General features: G+C 39.0%; 1 protein-coding gene across 1 annotated transcript in view; it reads right to left on the reverse strand.

Annotated features, from left to right (window-relative positions):
• Positions 1 to 14,871, reverse strand: part of LOC115219473 (zinc finger protein 883-like) — a 23,428-nt gene extending 8,557 nt beyond the window's left edge. The window contains exons 1-2 of the mRNA XM_036509377.1: positions 14,638 to 14,871; positions 4,059 to 5,104 (exon numbers count right to left, since the gene is read on the reverse strand). Of these exons, the coding sequence (XP_036365270.1) occupies positions 4,059 to 4,778 (720 nt within the window). The 5' untranslated portion in view covers positions 4,779 to 5,104; positions 14,638 to 14,871. The remainder of the gene's footprint in view (positions 1 to 4,058; positions 5,105 to 14,637) is intronic.
• Positions 14,872 to 15,206: the final 335 nt, after the last annotated feature.

Consider the following 15,206-nt stretch of genomic DNA (forward strand, 5'->3'; position numbering starts at 1 on the left):
ACCTATCGTAACAGTTTATTATTGCACATACAGTCTGTCAGGGCTGCCCGCTATCACCTCTTCAGTATGTGCTGTCTCTCTTGAGCCACTACTGTGGAAGTTGGAACAGTTAAGAGGCCTCCCTTTCGAAATTGAACTCAGGAGGGCAGTGTCTGAATACGCGGATGACATCACCAGCATGGTATCAGACACCTCCAAAGTGGGGATGGATGGCTCCAAGGAATATGAGTTGGTTGCAAGGGATAAAATCAATGCCAACAAGTCAGTGGGATTGAGACTGGGCACCTGGAGAGACTGTTCAGGGTCTCGTTTCGTCCTGACCTCCAGGTGGATAAGAATTGGGAAGAGGTGACAAACAGGGTGACCTCTCTTACCCAGAAATGGGCAGAGGTGGAAAATGCCGACATCACCTCTGTCATTATCACCTAATCATTGTGCCTTGCCCCAGTTATGGTTTGATTAAATTGGAGCATATCTGGTTTATTTTCTTGTGGAAGGGACACATTGTAATGGTCAGGCAGTCAGTCTGCTGCCAACTTCCTTTGTGTGGTGCCTTAGGCATGCCATGGCTTTGAGAGACATGCCTTTTGAGAGACATTTGAGAGACATGCCGTTTGAGAGACATGCCTTTCTACACCTCATCTCCTTGATGGAGCTGCAGTCCTGGGTAAAGGATAAGCCGAGACTGGGTGCCTGACAATTATAATATTGTCAGGCACTCACTGTGCTCTACAAGTCAGGCAATAGGATTGGTGGATGTTCCACTTTAGATATTTACAGAGGGTTAGTAGAAAGGAAGTGCAACCCTAGGCATCGATGAAGACGGACTGGCAAGTCTATCTCAAAGGAATTTCCAATCAGAGACTGTTATGGATAATTTCCAGATGTCTTTGGTCTGACAGTGTTACTGGGAAAGGGGGCGCTGCCAGTTTGAGATAAATTCTACAGGCACAGATAGGCTGTCAGACAGGCTTGCCCAAGGTGCTTGCAGACTGACGAAACCATTCTGCATGGACTCGTTCAGTGTCTGGGCATTGCTGACTTGTGGAGTTATATCAAACAGCTGCTGTTGCGGGTAGGAAAGATCTGTCTATCAGCTGAGTCCATAATGAAGATTGCCGTGCTGCAAGGCAGTTTTCCTTTGTCTGGTGGCTGTGACAAAAGAGTTTATCTGGTGGATGAGGCTGAAAGGAACGAGGATGGAAACATTCCTCTTTGGTAAAGCCCTCATCGACTTTTTCAAGTTTCACTTGAAAAGTAAAAAGTGAGGGTGGAGAGGGAGGTACTGTCCTCGAGTGAATTTATGAAAAAGTGGGTGAAAGTTGCGAAAATGGCAAGAGTGGACGATACCACTCTCAGTGTAGACTTATGAGTTGGAAGAAAGAAGTTGGCGAGGGCTCTCATCCTTGGTATTCAGGGTGATCTTGGATGGTGGGGTTCTTTGATTATCCCTAGAAGTCCTCTTATATCAAGGGGTCCCATCACTATCACATTTTTCCCAATTCTTTTTCTAGTGTAAAATATATATACTTCTTCTTCTAATGTATACTGTGTATACTTTTCATTTTATCATTCTATTATATGTAAACGCCCACACTTTATGCCTGTCCTTGTATTGTCCCCTGCATCCTTCGCCTTGGTGGCAAATAAAAGAAATCATTATTACCTCCACCTTAGCGAAGGCGAAGGTATTGTTTTCAGTTGTGTTTGTTTGTTTGTCCGTGGACAAGATATCTCAAGAACAGCTGGATGGATTCAAATGAAACTTTCAAGGATGTTGGGCCTCGTGACTGGCAGGAACTCATTAGATTTTGGGATTGATCTGGTGTCTGGACAAGGATTCTGGATTATTTTTGTTTTTTTTTACTTAATTTTTGAGAGCAGTTGGGTTCATTTTTAGTATTCTTGTTTGTGAGAGCAGTCGAGTTATTTCAGATATTCTCATTTTAAAAATCATCTCTGGCTAATCGTTGGTGTTGCCTTGGCAGAGGTTTGTGCTTTCTGAGTGCTTTTATTATTATTATCATTATTATTATTACTATTAAGGCTGTGAGTTAGCAGAATCGTTAGCACACAAAGCAAAATGCTTAATGGCATTTCATCTGTATTTACATTCCCAGTTCAAATTCCACTGAGATTGACTTTGCCTTTCATCTTTTCAGGGTCAATAAAATAAGTACCAGTTGAGTACTGGGGAGGGCAGGCAGGGGGGGGCGATGCAATCGACTATCCTCCTCCTCCAAATTTCAGGCTTTATGCCTATAGTAGAAAGGATTATTACTACTATTATTAATATTTATGTTCACAAAATGTATTTCCCGTGTTGTAATGAAACAAGTGTAACTACAGGTGTATATATCATCATCATTTAAAGTCCGTTTTCCATGCTATAAGTACATATACATATATATATATATAACAGTACATACATATATAGGTATGTATACATACATATATGTTATTTATTATTACTATCATCATCATTTAATGTCAGTATTTTTTTTATGCTGGCATGGGTCAGAGGGTTTGACCAGAGCTAGCAAGATGGGAGCTGCACCAGACTTCAGTCTGATTTGGCATGGTTTCTATGGCTGGATCCCCTTCTTTTGCTGCAGTCATGGTTATCTCCCACCTTACTGACAGCATCTTTGTACATGACCTGTGCAGCTTTCACCTGCTACTCGTTTGTCTATCTCTAGCCTTCTCAGAGCCCACCATATCACACAGTGGGGCACTCTATCAAAGGCTTTCTCTCGATCAATGAATGCCAAGAATAATGGTTTATTCTTAGCTAAGTACTTCTCTTGCATTTGCCTATGAAAATAGCATCAGTAGTATTTCTTTCCTGGACAAAGCCAAACTGTATTTCATCTAGCCTAATTCTGCTCCTAATTAATCAGGTTATAACTCTCTTCGTAATTTTCATCACTTGTTCCAGGAGTTTTATGCCTCTATAAATGTTTCTATTTAAAGCATCACCCTACCCTTGATGCTGCTATTCCAGTCACTTCTTCTTGAATGACTTGATTAATCATGTGGGTGACTAGCTCATATCTTACCTTACCAGATATTTTGAGCATTTCAGCTGTGATTCCCAATGGACCAGGGGTTTTCCTGGTTTTCATGTTTTTAATTGTGTTATCAACCATACTGCTGTCCACTAGGATAGCTGGGCCCTCTGTTGGGTTCACATGAGGGAGATTCCCTTCATCCTGTTCATTCTCTACATTCTTGCATAGTAACTTTTCCATGTCTCTTTCTTGTCCACATCACTAAGTGCAAGCATACCATTATCCATCTGCACACACTTCTTTCCTACAATATCTCAGTTCTTACTGACACACTGTCTAGCTATCTGCAACAATTCAAATCTCTGAGCATCATGCTATAGGACTTCGGAAAACCTCTTGTTTTCTGCTTCTACCCTAGCTAGATAGACCTGACATCTAGCCTCTCTTTTAGCCCTCTGACAGGATTCCTTGCTACCACCCCCTCTTTTCCATTCATTCCAGACCCATTTCTCTTTTATGACTCTTGGTCTGGCAGAGGCTTTGCTTCAACAATGAAATTGGTCTGTTGCCCTTAGCAGATTGTCCTGTAGGAACTTCCATTTGTCCTCTACGTCATGTGTCTCCTTCTCATCCATTTATTCTCTACATCATATGTCCCCTTCTACATCTTTCCCTTCTTCTCATCATAGGCCTCATTGAGAACATTTCTAAATTGAGTTTCCACAGCCTCCTTTTCTATACTGGCTTGTGTCTCTGGATCTTTCTGGTCTTAAGTCTGAACAGTCACTAATGACTAGCTTATGTTGAGTTGTACATTCTTCCTCTGGGAAAGATTTTGCATTTACAAGCATATATCTATCCCTGTGTCTTGTGAGGATGTAGTCAATTTGTGCATTAATAAGGTAAAGGTCATTTATAACTAAATGTAAAGAAGTAATATTTTCCAAAATAAAAATTTGAATGAAATAAATAACTGAAAATATATTTTTATTGATTTAATTGTTTTTTTTTTTGGGGGGGGTTACATCTTTACTTTCTGTTTTATTCTGTTTGTTCTTGTTCGTCTTTCTGGCCTTCATCTTCCTTTTCATGCTTAACAAGATGTCTTTTCAGTGAATAATGATAAACGTAATATTTTGGACATTTTGTACATTGAAATTTTTTATTTTCACTGTGAGTTTGAGAGTGAGAGTTTAAACTGGCTCTCTGTACGAACTGTTTATTACAGACTTTGCACTGATACGGTTTCTCTCTGACATGTAACTTTGCATGTGTGGCCAGGTTTGATGCTTCACTGAAAGATTTTGGACATATTTCACACTGAAATGATTTCTCTGCATGCATCTCGATATGTTGATTGAGTGTGGATTTTTTTGAGAATTTCTTCTGACATATTCCACATTGGTATAACTTCTTCCCAGGATGTTCTCCGAGATGTGTTTTCAGATTGGTCCTGATGCTAATAGGTAATTTGCATATATTGCAACGAAACTGTTTACCCCTTGTGCGCTTTTTCATGTGATGCCTCAGTTTTGAATGTTCCATGAGAAATTTGCCACATATATTGCAACGAAATTTCTTTCTTTTCGTTTGAGTCTTGGTAGATTGTTCTCTCAGGGTGGGAGTTTTACTGGAACATTTGTGGCAAACATCACATTTTATGGGTCTCTTTTTGTGTTGTAATTTCAGATGGTTTCTCAGCCCTGAAATATAACAGTAAGTTTTCGGACATTTCTCACACTGAAACAGTTTATCAGTGGAGATCATAGCTAAATCCTATTGTGTACAGGTAATTCACTGGTAGAAATAACAAACTTCAATGTAGTCAATATGTTCAAGATTATTCTAATTCTGTGAGTGTATCACGTAAAGAAAATATGTAAATAAACTGTATAACAGACCTCAATAACAATTGATGACAATTTTTTTTTTGTCAATAGGGTTTACTTAAGATCATCTGTATTTTCAAAAGGTTATTTCAAAGACTTCCAGAGAAGTGATTGGTAAATGGCTTTAATTAATTGTTGCATATACTTGGTGTTGTTATTGCTGTCTTTTCATATATGTGCTTTTTCTTTTCTTATTTTGAAATCCTGAAATAGAACAAAATTCTCTGTGTAATATACATACATTACATGCACACAGGTGTAGGTGTGTGTGTGTGTGTGTGTATAGAGAGAGAGGGGGTGCTCAAACGTTCTTGGCTTTAAGAGGTATCATGAGAGGTATGGCTGAAGGCCCAACTTCCCAAGATCTTTTACAAAGATTAGAAAAACTGAAGGACCACTGCAATCATCATCATCATTGTTTAACGTCCGTTCTCCATGCTAGCATGGGTTGGACGGTTTGACCGGGGATCTGGGAAGCCAGAAGGCTGCACCAGGCTCCAGTCTTATCTGGCAGTGTTTCTACAGCTGGATGCCCTTCCTAATGCCAACCACTCCGTGAGTGTAGTGGGTGCTTTTTACGTGCCACCTGCACAGGTGCCAGGCACTGCTGGCACCGGCCACGGTCGGATTGTGTGTGAATTAACTGATCCTCTTGTATTTTACCCAAAGCCAGGAACTTTTCAGCATCCCCATACATTATACACACACACAATTATATATAATAAAATGTTATAGTTTGCTTGAAGCATTGTATAAATATATATATGTAACACTGAAAGAGATCGAAGGCTAAACAATGCAAAATAGACTGTAAGATGAGGTAACAAAAATTAAGAGTAAGTTACCTGGTAATCTTTGTTTTGTTTTTTTATTGTTGTTGCTGTTGTTCTTTTATCTGTCCAAGAAAGCAGCCAGCAGAGACCTGTTTGTGCATTATAGATCAGCCCTTCCCCTTGGTGCTAAAACTGGTTACATAAGAAATGAACTTTCATGTATCCAGAATAAATGTAGCAAGACAGAGGACCAGATCACTCACACTGCACACTTCATAGATGTACTGAAGATGAACAGAAACCCAACATCCACAATGAATCGAACTGAAGGCAACACGGGCATAAGACCTCTAACACCTGCTTCATGAAATTACCATATTTCAGCGAAAGCATAACAACAGCTATCAGCAAAGGACTGGACAAACAGTTAGCACACTCCGGCCCTTCTGTGCATGAATACCTGTCTAAAAAGCAATCCAGAGACAACAACAATGCTCGCTGACTAGCCTTATCTGTGATAACGGTATGTGCCAGTGGACACATGTGGCATACTAGATTGAATGCAACAAATGTAAGGAGTTCTACATTGACAGCATGACTCGAACACTCCACACTTGAATTAAAGAACATCTCAACACACGCACATCCTCATTCAAAAAACACATTGACAAATGTAGAAACATCAACCAACATATTACCATTACCATAAAAGCCAGTAATAGAAATGTGGGCAACTTAAGAATTAAGGAAGCCTTGCTCATACATAGACTCAGCCCACAAATAAATAATAGATTAGAACTTAGCAATCAGTACATGACATAAAAGATACACCCACAGGCACACAAACTAAACATCTCATACAAAGAAGAAAGTTAATTTCACGAAATACTATAGTAGTAATTGATGTCATTTATGTGGAAAGTGAAATAACCATCAAAAACGCTTGAAAACAACTTAAGAAAAATTTTAATCAAAATCAAAATTTTATCCCAAAGAGAGGAAATTGGAACATTATCCAAAGAAAGTTCTTTAAACCCTGATGAAGAGACTTTTAGGTTCCAAAATATTGGACAGATTGTAGGATCAGTTACCCCACTTGACAGCAGGTTTAAACAAACTGGCACTAGATGGCGTTAGAGTGTGAGATTCTGGCATGAGCCCTTACCACTACCACTTTCTGCATCGAGACATGAGACTGTGAAGATGTAACCTAACTGGTTCTCTGACAACACATGCCAGCTACCAGACAGAAGCTAGGAGAAGACCATGGCCTCCATGCATCAAACTATTTCCATTTATCATTCTGTTTGTATATATATGTGTGACCACATTAAAGGTATTTAAAGTCATAGCCTTATTTTATATATTCTTTGTACCGGGTTTCCTGTCAAATGAGATTACGGCCTTCTGAGTAGAGTCACATTAGATGGAATACAACCTATCCATCTAAAATGGGGACCCCCGATGTTCCAGACCACTAAACTAACTAAAATGGTGACACAATGCAGCACACACCACAATTCCTTCTAAAATGATGAACCCCAGATAAATTCTGACCAGTGAATACGTATTTCTCTTTCTCCTTCACAACTTCATTCACGCAACCAGACTACCATTCATCATATAGGAACATACCACTGATGCCTCTCGCTGCCATATTGTCTTCTTCACCAGAAAATTTTGGCACCATTTTCAAGCAGGAAACTGCAAATCATTTTCCCTTGGGTTGTAACCAAATTTACAACTTGGTCCTTTGCAGACACAGCATCCTAGGGGAATAGTCTTCTTGCTTATATATAAAAAAAAAGAAGAAAAGAAAATTATCCAGAATTTTTCTCCAGAATCCACGTGGACAACAATATTTTTCCTACATGCCAGGTATGAGTTTCTTTCTCTCAACTACCTGGATTATCCACATGTTGTTCTTTATTCGTTGGCAAGGACTTCTCTTATTTTCATCCTCTACTACTAAAAAAAATTTCCTAGTTTGCTGCTTTCAACCAGCTTGTTCTTCGTGGCTTTCCGTTCCTATTATCACGCAAGATGAGTTATTTTCCTTTGCCTCAATATCACGGAGATGCTAAGATGTGCTTTTCACAACTGGAGTCATTCTTCATTTCTTCTAATATTCAGTCAGCCCAGAGCAAACTCCACATCACTCTTACAGGCATTCCTTCTCCCCTCGCACTTTCAGTTCAAGATACGATAACAGGAAAGCCATTGGATATGACATGCGAACCCTTCGAAGCTGAAGTTCTCCAGCATAACTCTCGGTTGAAAGTAAATTTTGCACTCTTGCAGGATGAGCATCTCAAGGACCGAACCCCTACCCAGTTTTTGTGATGAATCCGAGGTGTCTGATAGCTCATATGAGGGACAAGCATTTATCAACAGCTATTTTTCTCAAGGATGCCTTCTAATTTCCAGTCGATTTTAGCTCTATGATGGAACATATGACCCTTGAACAACTCACCGCCTCCGCAGACAGGATTATGGAATTTTCTGGCACACGATCATTCATCAATAACGCTGTTGCTTCTTCGTCCTTCTCTCAAGTTTCTACTATTTCTGCTTCAGACAACACATAATCTTCCAAAATCTTACGGGCCATTGGAGGACTGACCCATCAGGTTTCATGCATGTGCAGGAACCGTTCGTCTTCAAGGGATTATTCTGCAGGGAGGACCAGGTGTCACTCCCGCTCACATGCATGTGCACCTCCTGCTCCATCAATCTGCTGTTACCACAGGAAATTCAAGGACCAGGCCAGGAAATGTACACAGCCCTGCTCTTACTCCTCACAGGGAAACTAGCCAGGTGGTGCTGGGAAAGTCAGTCATCTCCCCCATTGATTCACCTTACCGTTCATTTTTTATCAGATACCAATTCTTCAAAGTCTTTTATGGTGGATACAGGTGCCAGCTTAAGTATCTGGCCTCAAAGGTTTACCTCCACTAATCCTGGTCTTTCCGACATCTCTCTCTATGCGGTGAAGCACTCCATCAAAACCTATGGACAGATCTCTCTTACACTGGATTTATCAGTCAGTAGGGATTTCAAGTGGATCTTTGTCATTGTGGGCCTGCCCTATTCCATTCTTGGTGCTAATTTCTTACACCACTATTCTCTCATCTTGGACGTTAGAAGATGCCGACTCATTGATGATACATCTTCACTCTCCGTCTCCAGAAAGGATTTTTCTGTCCCTGTTGTGAGCCTTTCTTCGTGGCTGCTTCGGGTGACTCCTACCAACAGTTACTTGCTTTGTTTCCAGAGTTGACTGATTTGTTATTTCATCTGTTGAATCCAGCCCATTCCATGAGACATTTCATCACAACCCAGGAACCTCCAGCTTTTTCCTGATCGCACAGTTTGTTTCCAGAGAAACTCCAGATTGCCCAGCCTGAATTCGAGCACATGCTCCAGCTGAGCCTCATTCATCCTCCATGAGCCTGTGGGCAGCACCTTTACACATGACCAGAAAGAATGACACTGATTTCTGACCGGTTGGATATTTTAGACACCTTAACACAGTCACTGTCGCAGTTCACTATCCCTTTCCAAATGTGCAGGACTTTTCCATCTGCCCTGCAAGGCTGTAAGATTTTTTTCTAAAATTGACTTGGTATGCACATACCATCAAATCTCTGTCAACCCTGATGACATTCCAAAGACAGTTTTCACCATGCCTTTTGGAGCAATTGAATTCTTGTCTATGCTGTTTGGACTTCGTAGTCTGGCCCACACGTTCCAAAGGTTCATCGATGAGGTCGTTTGTAGGTTAGATTTTGTCTTCACGTATGTCGAAGGCCTTTTAATCACCAGTGATACTCCAACACTCAACTCAGCTGTTCAAGCACCTACATTCCTATAATGTGAAGATCAACCCGACTAAGTGTGTATTCGGTTCTATCAGTTTGGAATTCTTGGGGCATCTCATTAACATCGACAGTATTTGTCCACTTCCCTCTAAAGTGGAAGATATCAAACGTTTGTCTCCTCCTGTTTCCTTAAAACAGCTGAGAAATTTTATTGGTTTAATTAATTATTATCATTGTTTCATTCCTGTGTGGAGAAGTTACTTCTCTTGACCCAGCTCTTGAAAGATCAGCGCAAAAAAGACTCCCAGATAACACTGTCTACTACAGCCATCCAAGCTTTTGAATCTGTCAAATCTGACCTTGCTCAAGCATCCTTCCTTGCTCATCCTGTTGTGGATGCGAAATTATCGCTGAAAAATGCCGAATTGAGATACAATGTGTTTGGTAAAGAACTCTTAGCAATTTACCTGATGGTTAAGGATTTCTCTTATCTTCTCAAATGTTGAGATTTCGTGATTTTCACCAACCACAAACAACTAACAAACACAGACACAGACAGCTCTCTTTGCCAAAAAGGACTGGTACTCACCCAGAGAAACAAAGCATTTGGACTACACATCACAGTTCACTAGTGACATTCGCCATATCACTGGCACTGACAACATCCCTCCTGATGCTTTATTTCGCCTGCCTATCGGTGCATTGTCGTCTCTTGCTTCGATTGATTTGGTTGCTATGGGCACTGACCAACCCTCCTTGGACTCCCTGGATGTCTCTTCACCACAGTTTTCTTGCTGCAAGTTTCAACACCTGCCTCTGCCTTTTTCTGAAGGAACTATTCTCTGCGATATTTCATTCCTGAAAATTACCTTTGTGCTGTTTTTGAAGTACTGCATTCACTGTCACACCTCGGCATTGCAGTCACAGTAAAGCTTATCTTGGTCTGCTTTTTCTGGCCAAATATGCATCAGTCTATTACTGCTTGGTCACGTCCCTGTCTACCATGTCAGCGTTCGAAGGTGCATCATCACGTGAAAGCACCTCTTGGACATTTCCAGCCACAAGACACCAGGTTCTGTCATATATACATCGACCTGGTTGGTCTTTGGCCAGTCAGTTGCAAATTTACTTATATATTGACCTGCATCGACCGTTTCTCCAGATGGCCTGAAGCCATCCCTCTTTAAATTATGCAAAAATGAAAATAACACTGACATCTCATTTTAACAGATATATTTACCAACATTACATAAAAAATATCTTGAAATACTAGAATAAATTTATTCAATAAAATCGCCATTGGCTTCAACCACAGCCTCCAGATGACTTCGGAATCTCCTGCAACACTTTGAGATCAATGTATGGCCCATTATTGACCAGGAGTGGCTGTGTGGTAAGTAGCTTGTTTACCAACCACATGGTTCCGGGTTCAGTCCCACTGCGTGGCACCTTGGGCAAGTGTCTTCTATATAGCCTCGGGCCGACCAAAGCCTTGTGAGTGGATTTGGTAGACGGAAACTGAAAGAAGCCCGTCGTATATATGTATATATATATATGTGTGCATGTATGTTTGTGTGTATGTGTTTGTCCCCCTAGCATTGCTTGACAACTGATGCGGGTGTGTTTATGTCCCCGCCACTTAGCGGTTCGGCAAAAGAGACCGATAGAATAAGTACTGGGCTTACAAAGAATAAGTCCCGGGGTCGAGTTGGTCGATTAAAGGCGGTGCTCCAGCATGGCCGCAGTCAAATGACCGAAACAAGTAAAAGAGTAAAGAGTATTTGTAGAAAATGAGCATATGAGCTGATGTGCACCTATTTAAAGGTAAACAAGCAAACTGTGAACATATACTTGCTACACTATAATGACTACTGGAAACAGCTGTATATCGAATTTACTACAATAAAGAAAAATATGTAATAACCATTATTTATGCCTTGTCTCTCACACACACACACATATATATACAGGGTGTGATGGGTAAACTGTCACCATTTTATATTTTTATTTTTGCGCATGTGCATTGTTTGTTTTTGATTTTATCAACTACACAGTATAGTATGATCAGTTGGGTACCCAAGGTATGAGGATGACCCTATCTTCCTTTCCTCATTTCCTCTCACCCTTCCTGTTCCAGTCAAGCCTCTTGACCGTTGACATCACAGCCCTTTCCTTCGGGTTCATCTCATCCCCACATTTACTACAATAAAGAAAAATATTTAATGACCATTATTTATGCCTTGTCTTGTATATTACCCTGTGTAAAAATCAGTATAACTAGAGCACCACCATGGATTTACAATATAGAATGGTGATGAATCACAATGTTGGCAGAGGTAAAGAATACGCACACCAAGTGTTTTTGGCATAACCTTAACCCTAACTGAAAATGGGTGGTGTGTGTATTCTTTACCAGTATTATTTGATTCTTCTCCCGCACGATTTTCACTAAAAAAACAACAAAAAAATTTCACTTATTCATTTCAGACTTCTTTGAATTTTCAATCTAATGTAATCCACACTCATTGAAAACGTATTTCTGCAAAATGTTATCTAAAATTATGGGTAAAGAAAGAAATAGCAAAAATTATTTGAAAATGGGGGTGGTGGTGAAATTTCCGAGGGTTTCACCCCACCCCACCCCGTTTTACGGACCCCAAAAAAAGGTTTGTAGCATATTAGGAGGTCACTGGAATACAGTCAACGAAAAAAAAATTCCCAATGAACAAAAATAAGGAGTTTGCAGCATATTAGGCGGTCAGGGTACTTGATTCCATACAAAAAATCCGAGGTTTTTTTTTTCTTAGTGAAAATCGTGCGGGTGAAATTTCCGAGACTTCCACCTCACCCCATCCCATTTTCCGGACGCAAAAGAGTTTTGTAACGTATTAGGTCACCAGAATTCATTCAACGGAAAAAAAATTCCAATGATTCCGTGATATGGGGGGGGGGTCCTCCCCACACCTTTTTTTTTCCGAACGAAAATAAGAAGTTTGCAGCGTATTAGGAGGTCAGGGTACTTGATTCCACGCAAAACCCCCGAGTTTTTTTTTTTTTTTTTTTTTTTCATAATGAAAATCGTGCAGGTAAAGGATCAAAATTTACCTTGTTACCTTCTTTCGAATTTAGATTAGATCTGAATTAAACGTTGGATTACATGGAATATATTGAAGTTATTTCATCGCCGAAATTCCTGTTCTACTTTAAACAACAGTAACAAACGAATAGCAACGGCAGGAGCAAATTGCAATACACAAAAGAAAAATAATTAAGAGGAAATAACATTGAGGATAAATTAATAATAAACTACCAAATGCCTCACGAAAGGTGAAGAATTAATATCAGCAAGATTATTTTTCTTAATAACCAAGTCCCTTATATAAAAAATAGAAAAGAAAAAAAGGACGTTACCAATACAATTGAACCTTAATTTCTTGGGTAACAACAATCCGTATGAGGAAAAATGAAACAATGAAAGCTTACGGCCTGATTGAGAATTTATTTTACATAAGATTGTTTCACTTTCACTACAAAAAGTGAAGTGATGCATAAACTATAAGATCGCCTAAATAGGTTTATTACTGCACAGATCTCAGAAGAATGAATGACATGACAAAATTTAATCTCACAAAAAGAAAAAAAAAAAAATTACGATAGAATTTGAATTCAGAACGCAGAGGAACGAGACCATCTAAATGTCTGGATTTTCTGTTTGTTTATTCAGCCATCTATAAAGTAATTTTACAAACCTCCCAGGATCTACTAAATTCAGATTTGAATCGGGTAACTTATACCTGAATCTATTACATATTCTTGACAGCAAAGTTCTAATAATTCTTTTTCGGCCTGAAATTTGTGGGGAATGGGCTGGTCAATTACATCGACCCCATTTCTCAGTTGATGGTTATTTTATCGTCCTTGTAAAGATGAAAAGCAGAATTTTAATGTAAAGCTGCAAGAAAACTACTAAGCATTTTGTCCTGTGTGCTAACGATTCTACCAGCTCGCCGCCTTGGAAAGTCGCAATGTTAAAAAGTCCATCCCAGAAACAACGAAACGCTTGAAACAGATTCGAATCCACACACTCGGAGATAATGGTGCCCTATCATATCCACTGGGCTATTTCGTCTCTAGTGTACTTGATAAATGCTATATTTCATTGGAGGATATTATCACATTAAAAATGTTGGATTTTTTCGGTTTGAACGGCAGTTTTTTCTAGCGGTGTCATATGAAATTGTCACCCATAATTATGACCCTAGTATCGATCTATTGCATTTCAATCTGGGTTAGGGTTAGGGTGGGGGGAAGGGTATCTTTTTTCTTCACAAATGTAAATAAACCCAATCTGTTTTTCATACGGCACAGAATGTTTTTTTTTTTACCTCAATGGACGTCATCGATTGGTTGAAATTGCAGAAATTGTAGAAAAAAAAACAACAAATATCTTACAAACTATAGAATTTTCTCAATAAAACCAAGAGAAAAAATGTTTCATAAACACATTCTACCAGTATACGAAGTTTAAATTGTTTAGTTACCTAGAAATTATGTTAAAAACTGCCATTCAAACCGAAAAGATCCAAAATGTTTTCAAGAACCACTCAACTGAATTCAATGGCCTCAACCAAAACTTAAAACCCTTATTGTGTCGCATACTCTATGGCTGCCATTGACCGACGAAGATTAATGGTGCTAAAAACAATTGATCCAACTTCTGTCCTTGATAGATGTATCATAATACGTCATGAGATCAAACCCTAGTGTAAACAACATGCGATAGTTTTAAGCAAGACATTCAGGTTAGCTTCCCCATTGGTTACAAGAAGTGAAAGTACAATATATAACAATTCTTATTGCATCGATTTTGTGATACCTTAATTTACAACTTTATGTGACGTATTTCCAACCAAATTGATTTTAGCCGAAATTTAACCAATATCTACTATTTATTCACACACAAATAGACATCTGTCGGAAAGTGGTATTGTTTTCAATACCACTATAAGGATTAGGATCAATTTCTTTTTTTTTTTATCATTCTAAGAACTGAAGACTAAATTACAAGAGTCTGGACATGAAGATGAAATAAGCCTTCTAGGGCGAAATAAATTGATGAAATGACGATTTATACAAAACTTACCTGAGAGGAGAACTGGTCAGCTTCCAAATTCAACGCTAAATAGTCTCACAAACTCCGAAGAAGAAAAAGAAACGGCGTCGACGGTTGAAAACTTTACAGTTAATGACAATGGAACACCACAAGTGCAACAAATAGTTGACAGGGCTTTTAACGAAGTTTGGGTTTCAAATGAAATCATTATTAAATCGGGCGTTTTAACTCCATTTTTTTTTGTTGGCACATTATTTTTTCAATTTGGAAATTGTAGGTTTGGATGTATGTGTGTGTAATAAAAATGCATATAATATATATATATATATATATATATATATATATATATATATATATATATATATATATATATATATATATATATTCTACACGAACCCCCGGGAAAGCCCTCCATCCCCCACCCAAAAACAACCACCCTTAAAAAATTTTTTTCGACCCCCCCCCCTCCTTTTCGGCTACGGGAATACGAATCTGAAAAAAAATTCCAAAAATTTTTGTAAAATTCTTTTTTAAGAATTTATTTTTTTCTAAATATGCAGAAAAATACGAACATTATGATTCGGACAAAAATTTCAAAA

The sequence above is a fragment of the Octopus sinensis genome, linkage group LG14 (assembly GCF_006345805.1).
Source record: "Octopus sinensis linkage group LG14, ASM634580v1, whole genome shotgun sequence".
Classification (NCBI taxonomy): domain Eukaryota; kingdom Metazoa; phylum Mollusca; class Cephalopoda; order Octopoda; family Octopodidae; genus Octopus; species Octopus sinensis.